Source organism: Porites lutea, chromosome 3, assembly GCF_958299795.1.
Source record: "Porites lutea chromosome 3, jaPorLute2.1, whole genome shotgun sequence".
NCBI classification, from domain to species: Eukaryota; Metazoa; Cnidaria; class Anthozoa; order Scleractinia; family Poritidae; genus Porites; species Porites lutea.
Genome location: NC_133203.1, coordinates 47,499,800 through 47,518,865, shown reverse-complemented (window position 1 = coordinate 47,518,865; position 19,066 = coordinate 47,499,800). Strand labels below are relative to the sequence as shown.

General features: G+C 40.3%; 1 protein-coding gene across 1 annotated transcript in view; it reads left to right on the top strand.

Annotated features, from left to right (window-relative positions):
• LOC140932410 (uncharacterized) overlaps positions 1–14,786 on the top strand; it is a 25,709-nt gene extending 10,923 nt beyond the window's left edge. Inside the window, exons 3-4 of the mRNA XM_073382023.1 lie at positions 13,383–13,492; positions 14,483–14,786. Of these exons, the coding sequence (XP_073238124.1) occupies positions 13,383–13,480 (98 nt within the window). The 3' untranslated portion in view covers positions 13,481–13,492; positions 14,483–14,786. The remainder of the gene's footprint in view (positions 1–13,382; positions 13,493–14,482) is intronic.
• Positions 14,787–19,066: the final 4,280 nt, after the last annotated feature.

The window sequence follows — 19,066 nt, the reverse complement described above, 5'->3', positions numbered from 1 at the left end:
CTGAATTTTCGCGTTCGAGCTCAGTTTGAAATCAAAATCTTGACAGTGCGGGGCCATAAGGACATAAACACAACATATTTCATATGAATCATTGGAAAAAATAGACTTGAGCCTGCGATCATTTGAAACTGGTAATTTGTCAGCGGATAACTTCAAAAAAATTCTCGACCTCGATGGGTCGACACTTGAGCCCGCGGTACGGTCAGGTGATACTGGTCAGCGGATATCCTGTTTTGACAGCTGTCAATTGATCACAACATTGATGTGCAATTAGTTTTCTATTGGGCTCCCAAACTAGCTAGAAAGTGTGAGAGTAAACATTGGTTGCCCTGTGGTGCGGACGGACGGTCGGGCGTACGGTCACGTGATTACCAAATTTTCTCGGATGGGTAGATTACCAGATTTCCTTAGCTATGGGGCTCTGTCCACGCGCGCGCTTCGCGCGCGGGTGGAGCTCCGCTAAAATTTGCTTTTTCGGCGCTGTTTAACTTTATTTTATTTATGCGGACCGCAGAGGAAACGCAACTGTCAAAAAGTTTAATAAAGAAACCTCGTGTTTGCTATCATTGCCATGTAAATTACCGGTAATGTCAGGAGCTGGTAATGTGCTTATTTTCTTTGGGCGTAATAATTTCATTTCATACTGCCGAATTTTTCTCCTAATTGAGTTTGGTTGCTTGTAAGATTTTTTCAATCTAAAACGATTTCAATTATAATCATTACATGTGTACCATTTGATATATCCACAGTGCAAAAGCCTTGGCCTACCCAAGTGCAAAAGAATGACAGATGCAATGATAACCAACGCTAAAAAGTGTCTGAAAAATCTAACAAAGTGGGAAGAGATTTACTCCTCAGAGGACCCCATGGGGGACTTTGGCAAAGCCATCCTAAATTATTATCAGCACTACACTGATGACCACACTTCAACATGGTGCAGATTTCACAAAAAGGTAGTAGTAATACACAAAAAAATATTTTGGTGCTTGTTGCATCATTACAAACATAAAACATAAAACCAGGCGATTAAAAACTGTACAGTCAGAGCTTTTTGTGTCTTTATAACAACTTGTTTTGGTCACTGCCAACAGTAACTATTATTATTGGCATTAATAGTTCTTTATTCTTAAAAAATTGTGGTTATGTAATTGTACAGGCAGATGAAGATGGAAAGCCCTACCACTGTAAACATTCATTTAGCTGCCCATCACAACTGAGGGAGTTTAAAGCACTTCTCGAAAAAATAGCCACCAGACCTGAGGAGTACATTACTCTTGATGGGAGAGTAACAAATAACATCCCAGAGGGATACCATGGGATTGCTTTAATGTACCGGAACAAGAGGATTGACCTGGGATCCGTACATTATAAATGCAAGACTAACATGTCAATACCTCACAAGGTGATCAACAATAATATGATCTCATTAACGCATATAATAAAATGGTGTAATTAAAAAAAATATTTCACAATAATCATTCTCTTGAAACAAAATTGATCAATGATAATTTCAAGCATTATTGAAAAGACCAATGCTAGAGATTTCATTTGAAAGAGCTAACACAATTTGAAAAAAAAAATCACTACTTTAATTAATACAATTTAACGTTCGACATTTAAAGCTATAAACAAAGATAAAATATAATATCCAGCTAAAGCTGCTGTAATAGTTATTCATATAAATACATTGACAACACTTTTCTGTAGAACATTGGTCCTATCTGGGTACTTCTGCTTTTCCAACTCCTTCAAATTCCCATGCCAAAGAAGTCAGTTGAATGCATAATCAAGAGACAGGAACAATATGACAGAGAGATCAAGATGAGAAGCGCACAAGATTACCAAAAGAAAAGGTTAATTCTTATAATGCTATTTTTAATTTATGAACTGCTAATTTTTGTAAAAATATTTTACAACTAATAATTAAGACAGGAAAAATACAAATACAAATGTATAACGATTGCTACTAGGTAAAGTGCATTTTACTACAAGGAAACTTAAAGTTAAGAAATTGACATCTAAAATGTGAATGACTGTATTATTACCTATATTTTACCTCTGTGGTCAGTGAAAAGGCAACAAATTGTTCGAAAAAAATTCATTCAAAACAATGAGTAGTGTTACAAAAGAGAATGGTTTATCCCATATTCTCTCTTAGAAATGAAAGGAAAAAAAAGAAGATGATAAAACATGAAAAAGAGAAGGAATTTATGAAGTCACTGAAGGCAGTTTCGGTAACAACATCCTACTGTGGAACAGTTGGTTCTGAGTCAGAAGAAAGTGGTGACAGTGAAAATTCAGAAGATGAGTTATCTGAACCAGATAACTACATCTCCAATTTAACAGACAGCAGCGATGATGATGAATCAAGTGATGAAGTGACAGACAACCCTTCCCCACTGTACTTCCTTTATGATTGTGAAGGTACTGGGGGATCAGTCTATAAGGACCACATAGTGGAGATTGCGGCTGTTCTGCAGCCCCTGCCTGGCAATGTAGAAACCAACATCCCATCTACATTTCAGTCTCTCATCAACACCTCTAAGAGAATAGCAGCACCAGGTTAGAGGTTGAAAGTAATCAATAATGTGAAATAATGCTTTTTCCATTTTTTAATGTTTTTGTCTGATTGAAGATCAGTAAAAACAAGACTGAATAGCATTACATGCAATATATTTTGTTTTTCAGTTGTGAAAAAATGTGGAATAAAACAGACTGACCTTTTAAATCAACCAAAACTATCAGAAGTACTTCCAAGGTTTATATCATGGATCAAAAATCTGACAAATGAGATTTCCACATCAACAAAGAGAAAATACTTCCCAGGTACACAAAGTCATACTACTTAAATGAAATGACAGTCCATCTCTTGTATACAAAATTAAATCAAAATAGTCCATTCAAGATAAGAAAAAAGCACAAAGTCCAAAACCATGTAAAAATAATGTCATTTTAATAAATATATCTAATAAATATTTATATGGCTGAGATCAGAATTCTGAAATATAAGAAGAAGAAGTGTTATAGAAATAGTGATGACAAGTTACTACAATAGTAAAATAGGAATGGGATTATTTCATGAACAGTCCTTTACAAACTGTTGTATTTCTTTTCAGTACTGATTGCGCATAATGGTTTTGTTTATGACTTTCCACTCCTGTTTGCTGAGGTGGACAGACGATATCTGTAGTAACATGAAGTACTAACTGACCGCTGACCGGCGGTAGAGCTGTCATTCGAGTGAGCTGTATGAATCTATCGTATTAAAGTATGTTGTGTTGATGCTGTCGTCTCTGTACCTCTTCGGACTCAACATGGTGTCAGAAGCGTGACCTTCCTACTAGCCTACAGTTGCGGAGATCAAACCAATCGGAGAAACGGATCAAATACTGAGACGAATTGACCGGTCAAACTTCACGCGGATCCTACGCACGTGGTTCAAAACAAGATGGCGGAAAGCATGCCATTCGCCAAACCACCGGAACCGCTGGAAATTTCGATGGGAAATCCTGCTCACTCGTGGGGAAAATGGAAACAAAAATTCGAAATTTACCTCAAGGCAATTGGAGCTTCAAAGAAACCCGATGAAATGAAAGTGGGGCTGCTATTAAACCACATCGGCGAGCCGTGTTTGGAAATTTACTCGAATTTCACCTACCTACCTGAGCGTGACGACCCCGCGGGAGGAGAAGAGAAACTTCCAGCCGAAGACTCCGACAACTACGCGACCGTTGTGGCAAAGTTTGATGAATACTTTCAAAAACGGGACCCTCAACTCATGCTGCGAGAGAAATTTTGGCTTCACCTTAAACGAGAGCCCACACAGACCTTTGATTCGTGGGTGGTGACTGTCAAGGAAAGAGCCGCCGAGTGCAAGTTCCCAGCCGATTTCTATGAGCAAGCAGTTAGAGACAAACTTACCTTTTCCTGCAAGGAAGACAATTACAAGCTAAAACTCTATGACGAGGGAGCAGCCCTTTCACTCGAAAAGGCAGTGAAAATCCTGTCTTTGAAGGAAGCAACAAAACGTGAGTTACACGAATCAAAAACCGCAGAGATTGAGAGCGTCACACCGCGAGGGAACAGGCAAGACCCTCATGCTGGTCAAGATACAGAGCAAAGGAACCAGCGAGACTTCAAGAGGAAGCCCTTCCAAACAAGTGGCCGGAACTGTGGGTATTGCAACCGCCGACACCCCCCTGGCAAGAAGAACTGCCCAGCGGCAGATACACGATGCAGCAAGTGCAACAAAATGGGACATTTCCCTATAATATGCAAGAGTGTACCTCCAAGGACGGTCAACGAAGTTCTTGAAACCGAGGATAACTTTAGCCTCACATTTGTGGGAGGGGTTTATACACCCATTAGTCCAAACACCTCCAAGGCCGAACCAGCAATAAACTCTCAAACCAGTAGGTCCGACCCTGGATGGCATGTCAACCTCAAGATTCAAGACCAAGAGACGCTGGCATGGTGCATCGACACAGGAGCACAAGTGTCTGTGATGCCTGAGCACATCTACAAGTCTTCATATGGAACACTTTCAAAATCTGACAGAGAACTTGTCGGAGCAGGGGATGTTCCTTTAAAGACCCTTGGATGTGCAGTCATGAACCTCCAACAAGACGAAACAGTCATTAAAGAACGAGTGTACGTAGTCAGTGGGGCATCCAAGTTGCTTCTGGGGATACCCGCCATCCGAAGTCTTGGTCTTATCCATGAAATCCCTGGGACATACAGTGTTAAAGCTGTCCATCAAATGCCTGATAGCCATCCACTCCACTCAGGGACCAAGGAGGACATTGTCAAGCAGTACCCATCACTTTTTCAAGGCCTTGGCAAATTGGAGGGTGAGCATACAATTCAATTGAAGGAAGGGGCCACACCCTTTTGTTTGACCACTCCCAGGCGAGTACCACTGCCACTAATGAAGCAAGTGCAAGAGGAGATCAAGCGTATGGAACAACTGGACGTTATTGAACCAGTGGATGAGCCGACAGAATGGTGTTCACCGATTGTGGTAGTGCCAAAGGCCGATGGCAGGGTGCGGATATGTGTTGATCTTACCAGGCTTAACCAAGCGGTCCGCCGAGAAGTCTATCAAATGCCAACAGTTGAAGAGACCCTGGGAAGCCTAACAGAAGGCTCAGTATTCTCCAAACTTGATGCCAACTCAGGGTTTCATCAGATAGTCCTAAACCCAGAAAGTGCCAAGCTAACTACCTTTATCACGCCCTTCGGCCGTTACATGTTCAAGCGTCTTCCCTTCGGCATATCCTCAGCCCCAGAACATTTCCAAAAGAGGATGGACAAAGAACTCTCTGGAATAGAAGGGGTCAAGTGCCGCATGGATGATATTCTAATCATCGGGAAAGACCAAGCGGAACATGACAAACGACTTAAGCAAGTCCTTGACAGGCTAGTCGAGAGGAAACTCACACTCAACCTTGAGAAGTGTTTATTTTCTCAATCCAGGTTGCAATACTTGGGCCAAATCATTGACAGTGATGGAATCAGGAAAGATCCCTCCAAGATCAAAGCCATCACCGACATGGCAGAACCCCAGAACATTGCAGACCTGAGACGTTTCCTGGGTTTGGTCAACCACCTTATGAAGTTCTGCCCAAATCTGGCTGAGACGACGAAACCCTTAAGAGACTTGCTCAAGAAGGAGAACGCGTGGGTGTGGGGCACAGCCCAACAAGAAGCCTTCCGACAGCTGAAAGTAGACATGGCATCCGACCAAGTTCTTGCACTGTACGATCCAGAGAAGGAGACCGTGGTCTCATCTGATGCCAGCAGTTTTGGACTTGGTGCGGTCCTCGTGCAGAAGCAGCCGTCCGGTGAAATGAGGCCAGTGGCTTATGCTAGCAGATCAATGACCGAGACAGAGCGTCGTTATGCCCAGATCGAAAAAGAGGCCTTGGCTATCACATGGGCACTTGAACACTGGGCTGAATTCTTGATCGGAATGAGATTTAAAGTGGAAACCGATCACAAGCCATTGATTCCATTGTTTTCCACAAAGCTGATTGACGAGCTACCAGTACGCATACAACGCTTCAGGATGAGACTCATGAGATTTGACTTTGCCATCGCACATGTTCCTGGTAAACTCTTGTACACAGCTGATTCATTGTCTCGATCCCCCCAGGAGGGTAAAGCCCAGGAGCCTAAGTCATGGAACGACCTACATGACGAAGTCGAGTGCTATGTGAATGCTGTATTGGTAACCCTACCTGCCTCCGACCAGCGGTTAGATGAGATACGTTCTGAGTTGAAGAGTGATGACACACTTAAAACTGTGATGCAGTATGTGCAGAATGGATGGCCTGAAGAGAAACGAAGAGTCCACGGGCCAATAGCTAAATACTGGAGTGAACGTGGCAACATCTCCCTCCACGACGGCCTGCTCCTGAGAGGACGACGAATCATTATTCCTCCGAGGCTGCGGGCAGATGTATTAAGGCGTCTTCATGATGGTCATCAAGGAATTACCAAAACACGTGCAAATGCGGCCTCCTCAGTGTGGTGGCCTGGAATCTCCCAAGACATCACAAGAGTCGTGCAGAATTGCGCCATGTGCGAGAAATATCGCAGAGAACGCATTGAGCCAATGAAAGGTACTGAGTTTCCAGAACGACCGTGGAGCAGAGTTGGCGTAGACTTCTTTCAGCACAAGGATAAACATTACCTCCTAGCCGTAGATTACTTTTCAAGAGATGTAGAGATAAGTCAAGTGTCCAAGAATGTAAACTCTGCCCAGACTATCCTGCAACTTAAGAAGATCTTCAGTCGACATGGGATTCTAGACATCTTATTTAGCGACAATGGCCCCCAGTTTGATTCACACGAGTTCACTAACTTTTCCACAGACTGGCAGTTTCAACACATAACATCGTCTCCAAGATACCCCCAGTCCAACGGTGAAGTGGAAAGGGCGGTCCAAACTATGAAGGCGGTCTTGAATAAGAGTAATGACGAATACTTGGCTCTCCTGAATTACAGAGATACTCCATTGCACCACGGTTACTCTCCAGCACAATTGAGCATGGGTCGGAAACTTCGTACAAGAGTCCCCTGTCACCCGGAGGAGCTAAAGCCAGAGACCCCAGACCGTGATCACATCAGAAGGAAAGAGAAGGAGTACCGAGCTAAGATGAAATTCGATTATGACCATAGACACAAAGTAGTAGAGGGAAAGGAACTGTCACCCGGTGACCGCATTTGGATCCCCGATTTAAAAGAGGAAGGAACAGTGATTAAGCCACACGAGAGTCCAAGATCTGTAATCATACAGACCCAAAACGGACAAGTGAGAAGAAACCGCCGGATGACAAGAAGAGTTCTGGTGGGAAGTTCTCCGGTCCCACCCCAGAATGAAGACTATGAGAATCATGAGCCGATACCAACAAGAGAGAGGAACCCAGACGTATCCTCAGCTCCTGGAGCCAGCCAAGGAGATTATGTAGAACTACCTGTCCCTGGGGACCAACCAGCAGTGGACAAGCCCTTGCAGCCTGAACCGATGCTGACACGCCTTAGACCTAGAGGAGCTCTAAGAAGACCGGACAGACTTATCGAACAATGCTAAGATTAGTTTCACTTTAGGACACTGGAGAACTGCGTTGTCCTTATTGACATTTAGTTAACTTAAAAAAAAAAAGGAAGATGTAGTAACATGAAGTACTAACTGACCGCTGACCGGCGGTAGAGCTGTCATTCGAGTGAGCTGTATGAATCTATCGTATTAAAGTATGTTGTGTTGATGCTGTCGTCTCTGTACCTCTTCGGACTCAACAATATCCCCTGTTGAAAAATGATCTCTTCAAACACATCTGCTTTGGAGATTCATTAGTGAACCTGCGAACAGTAAGATTGAGAGATTTTAATTTTAATGCTAAGAAGAAAATGCAGAAAAAATACCAAAAATGTATGGATTTTGGTAGTCATGCAGTGTACATGTATTACTTCCTTTACTGTTATTTCTGTAATAATGGTATTACACTGCATTTACAACACTGAATTAACTTGGTTGCTAAAGCATTCTTTGTTTAAATACATGTATTCATTTTTTGGACAGATATGTAGTTTTTCTATCTCAGAAGCACAAGACTTGTACTTCTGAGATAGAAAAACTACATATCTGTCCAAAAAATGAATATACCGATAATCATGACACTCTTATGACAAACAAGTGGTTTTCTAAGAAGAAAACTAATACTTGAGCAATTTGTTTATTTTCAACAGATGAGGAAACAAGGAAAACTAAACTTACAAAAACACCAAAAGCTTGGCATGCCAGCACTACATGCTTTGTATTTTCCAAGTGCAAATTTTCAAGGTAAACCTTGTGCACTGTAGGTTCAGAATTTGTTGGGGAGATAAATGTGATAACTGCTTCTAGTTCAACTTGCAGTAAACAATAGCGGTAGCAAAACTCCAGTCTGAGTAGGGCAGGGTCTTATTGCATCACAATATTATGATGTTTCATGGAGCACTAAAAATTTTCCATTCATAACAAACTGGGCCAAGTGAACTTTTACAAAGACTGTTTACTAGGGACAGGGAAAAATGGCCAATAGCTGACCCACCGCCCCCAGTAATAACCCCAGAATAAGAAACAACTGTGGGACACATTTCGGCTTCAGTTCCCTCCTCATTTCTCAATTGGCATGAACAACTGGCAATGTAAGCATGCATAATATTCTATTAATTTCACTTGACATGCATAATTTCATATTTTTATTTCTAACATAAAACTCTTAAACTTTGTTATACTTTGAAGCCCACAGAGCATTGGCTGATGTGCAAGCAATGAGAGATGTATTGTTTTGCACAGACCTGAAGCATATAATTCCCTTCTACGAGCCTCTCCTGAGGACTGCTCAAGAGCAAAAGAAAAAATTTAAAGCCATGGTACAAACAAGAGAAAAGAGCAAGACCCTCCTCCTCAAATTAGGAAGTACCCCCGGGGGCATGGCTCGCAAAGTTGCTAGCCAGGGATTCTCATTTGGAGATTTACAAAACCTAAGAATTAGATTTCAAGAGCAGGAGCAATTTGTCCACTTTCTTAGAGCTAAAGGCCTTTCTGTAGTGTGTTGTCGAAAGCTAGCTGGGTACTTTTATGGGCAGTAAGAAGACACAGTCAGGGCTCAAAATAATAAATTATAGCTTGGTCATGGCTTATTTCTGATCAAAAGAAACATTGTTCACCTAACATTCAAAAAGTATTTTATGATGTATTCTTTCTCATGATCTTGCAGTTGGTAAAATGTGATGAAAAATGAGTTCTCTTTTCCCTTTTTTTTATAAACCACTTTTGAGTGGTGTCCGAGAAAGCTGAAAAGTTTACACAGGACGTGTCTATCCTATAAACAATAAACATAGTTGAAACTGCATTGGTCGCCTCAAGTAATCAGGTTTCTGAGATTGAGTTAAAAACTAACACAACCCTTGTAGAACCAGACATATGCAAAACCTATGCTCATGCTATTTGTTTACTATGTTGGACTATGTTTCAGCTATGTTATGTTCACTACTGCCTATGTATCAACTATGTAGCATACCACACTACATAGTCCAAAGTATGCAAAATTATATTCTATTATATTCATAGTCTTTACATAGCCATGTGTTTACTATGCAATAGAAAGTTCTGCTTTTCCTTCCGATTTGCATCCTATGTATTTACTATGCAACAAAGCAAAATAGCTTTTACATAGCATCTCGATCTTCAATTTTATTTCCAACAAGTTTCCTAGCTTTTACATAGTGCTATGTATATTCTATGCTAAGTGATGAAACATATTTGCAGCCTATGTTTTCATTATGTGACATTTTAATTTAGCTTTATCATGAGATAAAGGTTACATAGCTTTTACATAAACGTAATTTTTCTTATATTTTCACTCATATGAGAAATATGTAGTCTATGCGTTTCCTATGTGATATTTCAACATACTTTTTAAAATACTAGGAATGTTGATTGTACAGGTTAAATAGCGCTTACAAAAAGCATACTTCCAACGTAAAAAGCAGTGTTTAAAACTAAAAAACTTAAAAATCATTTACTACAATTTTTTTGTGCTTGCAGATAGTTTCTTAGTGAGAAGATTTTTGTAAAGCATTGAATTGCTACATCCATCATTCCTGACTTAACTTTCCTTTGTAGCTTTTCCCTAGAGTTTCTTCACTTGAAATGATACCTCCATGCATCATTTTCTTCTTTTATATTAGCTTCGATCCTTCGTCTTGATTATGGACGACTCCTGAATAGAAATTCATGGTCAAAACTGCGAAACGCTAGCTGCAGTCTTCGGTGTTTGTCAGCCATTTTGTTTCCAGTAGTTCCCAGGGACGCCCGTGAGTTCAACACATGCGTATTTAGCGTCTTATCGTCACATGGGCCTTTTCAACCAATGCAATCTCGTTCCCAGAGGCCGCGATCCTTTTGGTCAGCGACAGGGATCAGGTTGACAAAGCAACGCGGACTCTGGGAACGAGATTGCAACCAATGAAAAGGTGTGAAAATTGGCTGATTCCACGCGCGTAGCGGCCTTGTCTGTGACGTGAAGAAGGCCATTTTGCCGTCGCGTGTAAAACGTGAGTAAACTTGACCAAAATAATGCCATTTAAACACATTTTGAGCGAAATTCTTTAGCACTGTTAACAGTTTATTCTCAGTAGACCATTTTTGTCGAATTTCTAAGCGACTTAAACGATTTGAACACGGTATTTAAATTAAATTTGTTTGCCTTCTCTAAACAGTTTGACTCGTTAATAGCCATGGACTCGGCCAACTCGACAAAGAAAGCAACCCAGTCAGTTTTACAACTTTTTTCTTGTGTTTATTAACAATTATGATATCGTAGACTTGTTTCGGCGTTAAATTGAGGTCCAGTAGATTATGCCAATCATCTTTTCTCGAAATAGCGTTTTTTTTTACCCGGCTTCTCTTACAATGTAATTTTAATCAAGAGCTTTCAGTAAGGCAAAAAAAAAATGCATCGTCGTTGAGACACGAAACGCTTGCTTCTCGAAACTACTCAAAATACAACATCACGATTAGTTTATGCTTGAATTAGGCGGCATATTGCACATGTACACATGTACACAAACATGACTGAGACCGCTTTGATTTGCTTTGTCTGGACTGATTTAACGGTGAATCGGTGAATCGATTTAACCGGTTTCCAAGGTCGCCTGTTCGCATGTATACGAGTCAGGCAACCCCATTCCCTCTTTGAGAACAGGTATGTCACTTTTTCTGAAACGAAATTCTGCTAAGAATTCACTTTCGTCAAGCCTCTCGAGGTCAAAATGTTTGTAATTCTGGTAGGGAAAATCCGGATTTTTTGATCTGTCGACATCATACAACAGTAAAAATTCGTCTTCTGAAATGTCATCATCATCGAAACTTGTCAGTAACAATTCACGAACCTTTCTAAAAGTAGCCATCGCTCTTGTATTTATTTCTAAACTTCAACAGGAAAAGGCGCTACAACAACCCGCCGTCGCGCGAGCTTTCTTAAAGCTATTTCTCGCGCTATTGCGACGGCGACCTCACACCAAGCCCCCTCGACCAAGTCTGCCGTCGTAGAATCTCGCCGTCGTCGGATCTTAAGCTCACTAATACCGCCAGCTATGCAGGCTACGATCAACTATTCCACTGCTTGTCGGTTCGCACGCACAGCATATTGGGTAAGTATTATACGCATGCGTTAAGAAAGCCACTTCCGGTTTACAAAAAACTCTAAAATAATCGCGACTTTTGGCTCAGATTCTACTTCAAAGGTACCGGACAATTAAGACTGAAATTCCGCAAAAAACTACGAATTCATTTTCGGGAATTTTTCTCTTTGAAGCAAATCATGACCATTTCGGTACCTCAAATCTGGGTTAGAAATCTTGTTAAAAGGAAATACAACAAAAACGATGCATAGTTTACTGAGAAATTAATCAAAAGTAAAATATCCACGAAAAAAGCATGGTTGAAATGATAAACTTCCAAGATTTAAGACATTTTCGTTTCTGGTCACGTGAGCGTGGGCGTGGTCCGATGACGTCATATTTATATTTGCATATCACCAGGAAGTACAGTGCTATAAAATGACCAATGCATGACGAAAGGAGTCCAAGCTACACCACCAAAATTTTTCCCTAGCAACGGCTTCAAAAGATAGGTCACTTTTTTGCGAGAGTTTTAATGAGCTGTATATGAGAATGAGAGATTTTTTGTATTCTTCGTGATCTGATTTTTGTGATTGGTCCAATCTGCTTTTCTCACTGGGAAGGAATTAATTGTGTGAGCCTTGTTGCGTTTATTTGAGGGTTGATTTCCACCATCACGTTTTAATTATTCCGTGCAAACGCACGTAAAATTTACGCGCGTAAATGAAATAGACGCAATGTATGGAAGGTCATGAGTCAGCTGACGAGTATACGTTAAAGTGGAACCTCGCTCAGCTTTTATGTTTACGCGTGACCTTCTATACATTGTCTCTTTTTCATTTACGCGCGTATGCACGTAAAAAGAACGCGACAGAGGAAATAAACCTTGAGTCAGCTAGTCAGAATACAGGCGAACCAACGTCCTTAAATACTGTTGTCTTTCAGATAAGTTATTGCAGTTGTGAAGTTAGCCTCCCTTCCGTTCCGCGCCAAAGAAGGGTGGGGGAGGTTGCAGCTGATTTTTGCGATTTAATATTTACTCTAGTTTCTTTGTCGGGAGCGTTCCTTTGCGTATCATGAAAAAATCCGTAAAAATTGCAAATATTTAGTGCCAAACGATTTTAGATTTGATGATTGAAATTTAAGATGTACATATGTTGGCGCCTTTTTCTTTTCCTACCAAAATTCTATCAACGTCATCGTAGCCTCCAAATCTAGCGTTCAGATTATGGGGACGGCGCTATAAGAAGTGAGGAGGAGAACACCACAAGGGTGTGGGGTAGGGATTGTTTTCTGCTTCCACTCCACTATCTGAACGCCTAGCGCAGGCTACTTCCCGGGAGGCCCCACGAACGTTTGTCCCACTTTTCCACCCCTCCCCCTTCCTCCCCCTCCCTCCCCCCCGAAAGAAACTGAAAGTCAAAAAATTAGTCTTTGAATGCGACTCAGTTGCAGCGAAATTTAGAATTTCGTACCGAGAAGCTGGGGAAGAAAATCTAGGAATAAATTCTACTCAGTTTGGCTTGCAAAGTTTGTGAAAAGTTAATATTGTATACTCTGTTCCTGGTGCAAACGAATTTGGTAAGTTTTTGTAGTAGGGACAAAAAAATTTTGTATTTCTACAATCTTTCTTTAAGTCATGTTAAGTGTGGTCAAGTGTTAAAGAGATTTGATGTTTTTAATTAGAGAAGCTTTTATTTCCTTGCTAGCGTTTGGAAGTTTGGCTCTGATAAAACAAAGAGAAAGAAGAAGGCAAAACAAAAAAGACGACCAGGATGAGAAGAGACCCTATTTGAAGGAAGTCTGAGCTTGAAGAAAAGTACGGTGATTTCGTGTGATACGTGTGGAGACATGTCGTTGTCTGTTTGAGAACGTCGAATATACACCCGGATGCTCGCGTCTGGGGAAGGAAAGACGCTTGTGTCACAGAAGTGCAAGCTTTGCCTGCGTGCAGACGTCTCCTATTTCCTTTGTTGCACGCGGAAAAGGGACGTCTGCGTAACGCCGTCGCTAATCGTGTTCCAGCGTCCCGCTGGCAGGGTATTCTATTTTGCATAAATTGTGAAATAATATCCGGTTAAGATAAGAGTTGACAGGCCAAAAAAAAACATCATAAGCTCGTGATACAGGCGAAACGTGACCTTGAGAGTCTGCTTGAACAGAGGTTTTTCTTCTTTTCTCTCTCTCGCGAAGATTACTAGCACTACACAGCGCATGCAGCATTCTAACCTTTGACTGAGTAAATCCCATTTTGCCGCGCTAAGGCTCACATTTAGAGGTCATAAAGCAGGTTTGTTACATGCATACTGAGTAATCATTTCCTGTGGTTTATGCTTCTGTGGGTGTTCCCGATAGGATTTGATTTCAGATACAGTTGTAAAGTGTTTAAATTTTCTTGACCTCTGTTTGTTACGGCTAAATAAAGATTTTAGTTTCTTTGGCTGGCTTTCTTCGAAATGCCTGCCTGGTGCGAAGTCCACGCCGCTTTTGTAGTTTTCTCAGACACTGTTTACAAATATGATGTGATGTGTCATGCACAGTAAATTGTAAAGAAATAATTTCCTCGTACACGTTAAATTTTCCGCGTCCCCGCACAAGATTTCGATCGCTCTGCTTTTGGATCGACGAAAAACACAGCACACAATCGCACATGTTTTGATTTGTTTTGGTTAGAAAACCCCGCTTACATAAATCATTTAAATCACCGCATACATTATCAGACCACATTCGATAACAACCAATCAGCGTTAAATTTAAAAAAATTTAAAAATTTAATAATCTCTTTTTATTTGACTGATTTTATAATTAGGTGCTTCCTTGGTTGGGAATACTCTGTAGATGATGAGAAAAAACATGCAGTGTATGATGGAGTGCGGTGCAGGAAGTGGAGGATGTTAGATGGAGTGGATTCCATGGAGCAAGAAGGGACCATACAGGATACAAGAAATTAGAAGAACCAGTTTCCTTTTATTTTTTATATACTGAACAAATGTGTTTTCTTTGTTGCATAACAGGTCTGACTTAGACTTGTTTACATTTAAAAACTTTGCACATTGACTTTGATTAAAAGAAACGGTTTGTTATCAATAAAATTTTCTTACACTGGTGTTTTTCTTTTACTTCTTCTTTAACTTTTTGGTCTCTTCTAGAATTTGGTTAGCCAAGAAGTCTAGCTACCCTGCCATTAGTTGCAGTTGGGCAGCTACCCTCTTGGCCTCTGTTACTGTGTTTTTAATTTCTTTTGCTTTTTGTTTTAACCTTTCTTCTTTTCCTTTCAACTCTTTCTCTTCTCTTTCAATTTCCTTTCTCCTCAGCTCAATCTCAGTGGTTGCCAGTCAGCTCCTTACTTCCATTTCTTCTTCCAGGGATAGCTGTAAAAATGAGTAACCCACCTATAATAATCTGTCTATTATTATTAACTTATCTTACCCCCATCTCTACGATAATAAAATATGATGAGCTCATCCTTTAAAACAAAAAGTATCCTATCTCAACAAACTGTTGAAAGCCTTGTTTCATCAGGTACGGGGAGGGGAGGTGAGGTAAGGTAAACACAAATAAAAATAGCCATAGGGGAATGGGGCGGGTTTCGGAGAAAAGGCCTGTTTCCATACATGTTGACGTCATTATGGAACCATTCGACCGAGCCCTATGTGCCTTTTGTTATTTTAAGATGCCTTTTGCTTTCCCAGAAAACCATGAGATTGGGAGTCTTGCCCTATCAACACTTGGCTGGTGTCACCAGGGGACTTCTGTTAATTATATAAATGAGTTACAGTACTTTCTCATTTCATTTTTGTTTGTATAAAGCTTGTTTCACTCATTTGATATCTTAAAATTTGAGGTACAACCTAGGTTTAATTAATTTCTCCGCACAAATAAAGATATTAATGCTAGCTGCAAATGTATATCATCATACCTCTGGAAGTATTCCAAATGTTTCTGTCTTTTATTTGAATGGTACTTAGCTCCTTATACAGACCTGCCAACCCCTGATAAAGGAAAAACAAGGTAATATTTCAATTTAGAATATTTCCCAGAAAACCATGAGATTGGGAATCTTGTCGTGAGACCGTGAGAAAAGTTAAAAAATCGTGAGACTCACAGCAGAATTGTGAGAGTTGGCAGGTCTGCCTCATATGACATTTTCTATTGAAACCTGTATGTAGTAGAAAGAAACTTTGTATTAAGTGGGCACTACAGCATTCTCTGAGATGTCCGCTTAAATTACACAGGTTTCACTGTACATGTTTGACTCCACTCGCACTAACTATTGATGTGGAACGATATGAAATTGCTTTATGCATAACAGATGTACATGTTTGGAGCTGTATGTAAATCTTATTAATTTTTTTTTCCTATTTATGAACACTTAATGTAAGCTTATAGGTATTACAGAGAAATATCCTTTGCTTCAACAAGATGGTACAACCTTCAAGTGTTAAAAAAATATATATTCCTGGTGTAATTATTATAGATACATAGTGTTGAGGGAAGTCTTTGGTTTCCTTTTTCTTAAAACCGAAAAATAATTGACTTACATTGTGCCGGGGTAACCGAGTCGAGGTCATCTGTTTATATCAATATTAAGCGCACTCGAATGGACTGATCATTTTTACTGCTAATTTCTCCCATTAAACATCAAGGACAATGTTTTCCACTATTGGTGACCTACCCTTCTGCCAAGTTTCGAATTTCCACACCAAACCGATTCCTAAAACATGCGATGTTAATATGCGATCATGCAAATTTCCGCGACAAATATTCAACTTGAAAAAATTGGCTTAAACTGTTTACGAGGTAATTATCAACAGAATATAATACAATTAACTCTCCTTCTCGGAAAGAGCTGTTGCAACTATACTTTCCCTCTAACAGAAACTACTTTAAAGTTTACTTATCCCGAAAAGACAGCTTGAATAGGTGGTACTATTGGCATTATTGGAGATAACAGCAAAGTAATGAATACAATTGCATCAGTTCTGGGACTGTACCTTTAAAAGCGGCTATGCTGGCACACTCGAATGGACTGATCATTTTTTCTGCAAGTTTATCTCAATTAACTTCAGAGACAATGCTTTCCAATAGAAGTAACGCACCCTTATGCCAAGTTTCGATGTTCAACACCTCACCGATTTCGAGAAAATGCGATATTACTGTGTGAACATGCAAACTTTTGCGGCACATTATTCCACTCGAGCAAATTGACCGAAACTGTTTACAGCTCTCATACGCGTTGTTTTTCGGATTAATACACATTTCACTCACCTTTTCGGAAAGAGATGTTGGAACTGCACTATCCTACCGTGACAAAAACCATTTTGGAGCGTCAATATCCAGGAAAACCAACTTTAAAAGTAGCATTTGGAAATGGCAACGGCGCCATTTTCGAAAACTCCTCGAAGTTGCGCGCTTCTCTCTTCGTGACGTCACGATGGCCAAGCTCGTCCTGACAAACAAACTACCAAGTTCACCACCCCCCCCGTGACGGGATCATTTCAGTCATTTTTATAAGGCGCCGCTGACATATCGATGACTCATCTGGTTCAGGTCGATGTTATCTAGTGCCTTGCGAAAGATTACATTGCATTCCGTGAAAGAAGTTTTAAAAGAACAATCGCTGACATTTTAAGACGAAATTCATCAAACACTGTCTTCTTCAGATCAGCAGCCTTAGGTAAGAGTTGTATATTACATATAGAATGCTTCATAGAAAGTGCGTGGTTAAGGTACGACCGAGTTGCTGAGGTGTGAAAACTTTCACTTCCCGCTGTTCCATGTTTTTTTGAGTTTGAACTCGAACTTAAAAGTGCGTGGTGAAGGTATTTAATACGACCGAGTTGCTGAGGTGTGAGAAAGCTCACTCCCTGGCTCATTCGCGTTAGCTCGTGTCTATACTCGTTCCATGGTTATTAACTTAAGAATACCCGGCCACTTATTGCATCTCTGCTTTGAATGAGAAGCATGCCGATTGTTATTCCTCGTTCAGCTTTAAAGCGCAAATGAAGTTGCCGAATATTCTTAACACCCTGCCTTACTAAATACATGGTATACTGGCCCCAGTTCCTGGAAAGCCGATTAAATTATCCCCCGATTAGCAGTTAAACGAAGATTAAATTTCTTATCCTTAGGATAACTAATCAAGGTATAAAAGCATGTTCCTGAAAGCAGATTTATCCCTCGATTAGCTGATCCTGGATTAGTGACAGTTTAAACAGGATAAACCAGTTTTTTCGAATATTTGGCACGCAACATTTGCATTTCGCGTGGAGGAAATAAGTGCACGAAAGGAAAATAGCGGAAAAAGAAGTGATGGAAGTTGAAACAGAGGCCTAAAGGAAAAGAAAACCGAATTTTTCTATTAACGAAATATCTCTCATAACAGAAAGTATGCTCAAAAATATTGATATAATTCAGTCAAAGTTGACAAATAACATCACCAACAAGTAAAAATACCAAATATGGGAAGAAATAATGAAAGACGTGAATGTGGTGGGGAAAGCAAATGGTACTGTTCAAGAAGTAAAAGACAAGTGGGAGAATCTCCACTCGACAAAAAACAAAAAGAAAAACAAAACAGAAGGAACTTTGAACTTCTCAAAAGATGGCTTCCATCACCAACCCCTTGCCCTAGATGAAAAAATTTTCCTACTTGGCAATGACATTGTTGGCATAAATGATTCATTTATTTTCGCTTTGTGTTCCCTTACATGGGTCCCGTCAATGCAGCTAATTACACCAGGGAACCCTCCCTTGTCGTAAAACCCTCGCTTGACTACTTGCAGTTCGGTGGGAGAGGGCCACAAAATGATTTTTTTCTGCTTCTGGGCCACAGCAAGTGACACATCTTTTACCACCCTTGAGACAGAGGAGTTTGGGAGGCCAACGGTGTCACCGATGGGTTTTAGAAAGCTGCTGCTCACAAAGAAATGTAACGCTACAAGAATTTGTAGTGTCGGCGACAGCCCATGGTTTCTCTTTGTCTGTTGCTGCAGATTGTTTTCAAGGATTTCTGTGAGAAATTCAATAGAATCTGGGCCAAATCGGTATCTACTGTGAAGTTCCTTGTCTGAACAGTAATTGTCAAGAAAAATTTTGTGCTGAAGAAACATTTTTTCACTTATTTTTGGAGGAATTATTGGGATTAGTAAGTCTGCCGTTTTGTTTGTTTTGACAAACGTTGATCAACTTTATTCCCAGATTAGTGAATTAATCGACCTCGCTAGGTGTGTTAGATTTAATCTCTAGTTTGTCCCTCGGAAGGCGCTAATCGAGCTTTCAGGAACAGAAACTAATCGAAGGAGAAATCTTAATCCTGGGTTATGGGGATTTAATCCTAGATTAGTGCTAATCAGCTTTCCAGGAACCCGGGCCTGGACTTTTATCTTTCAAA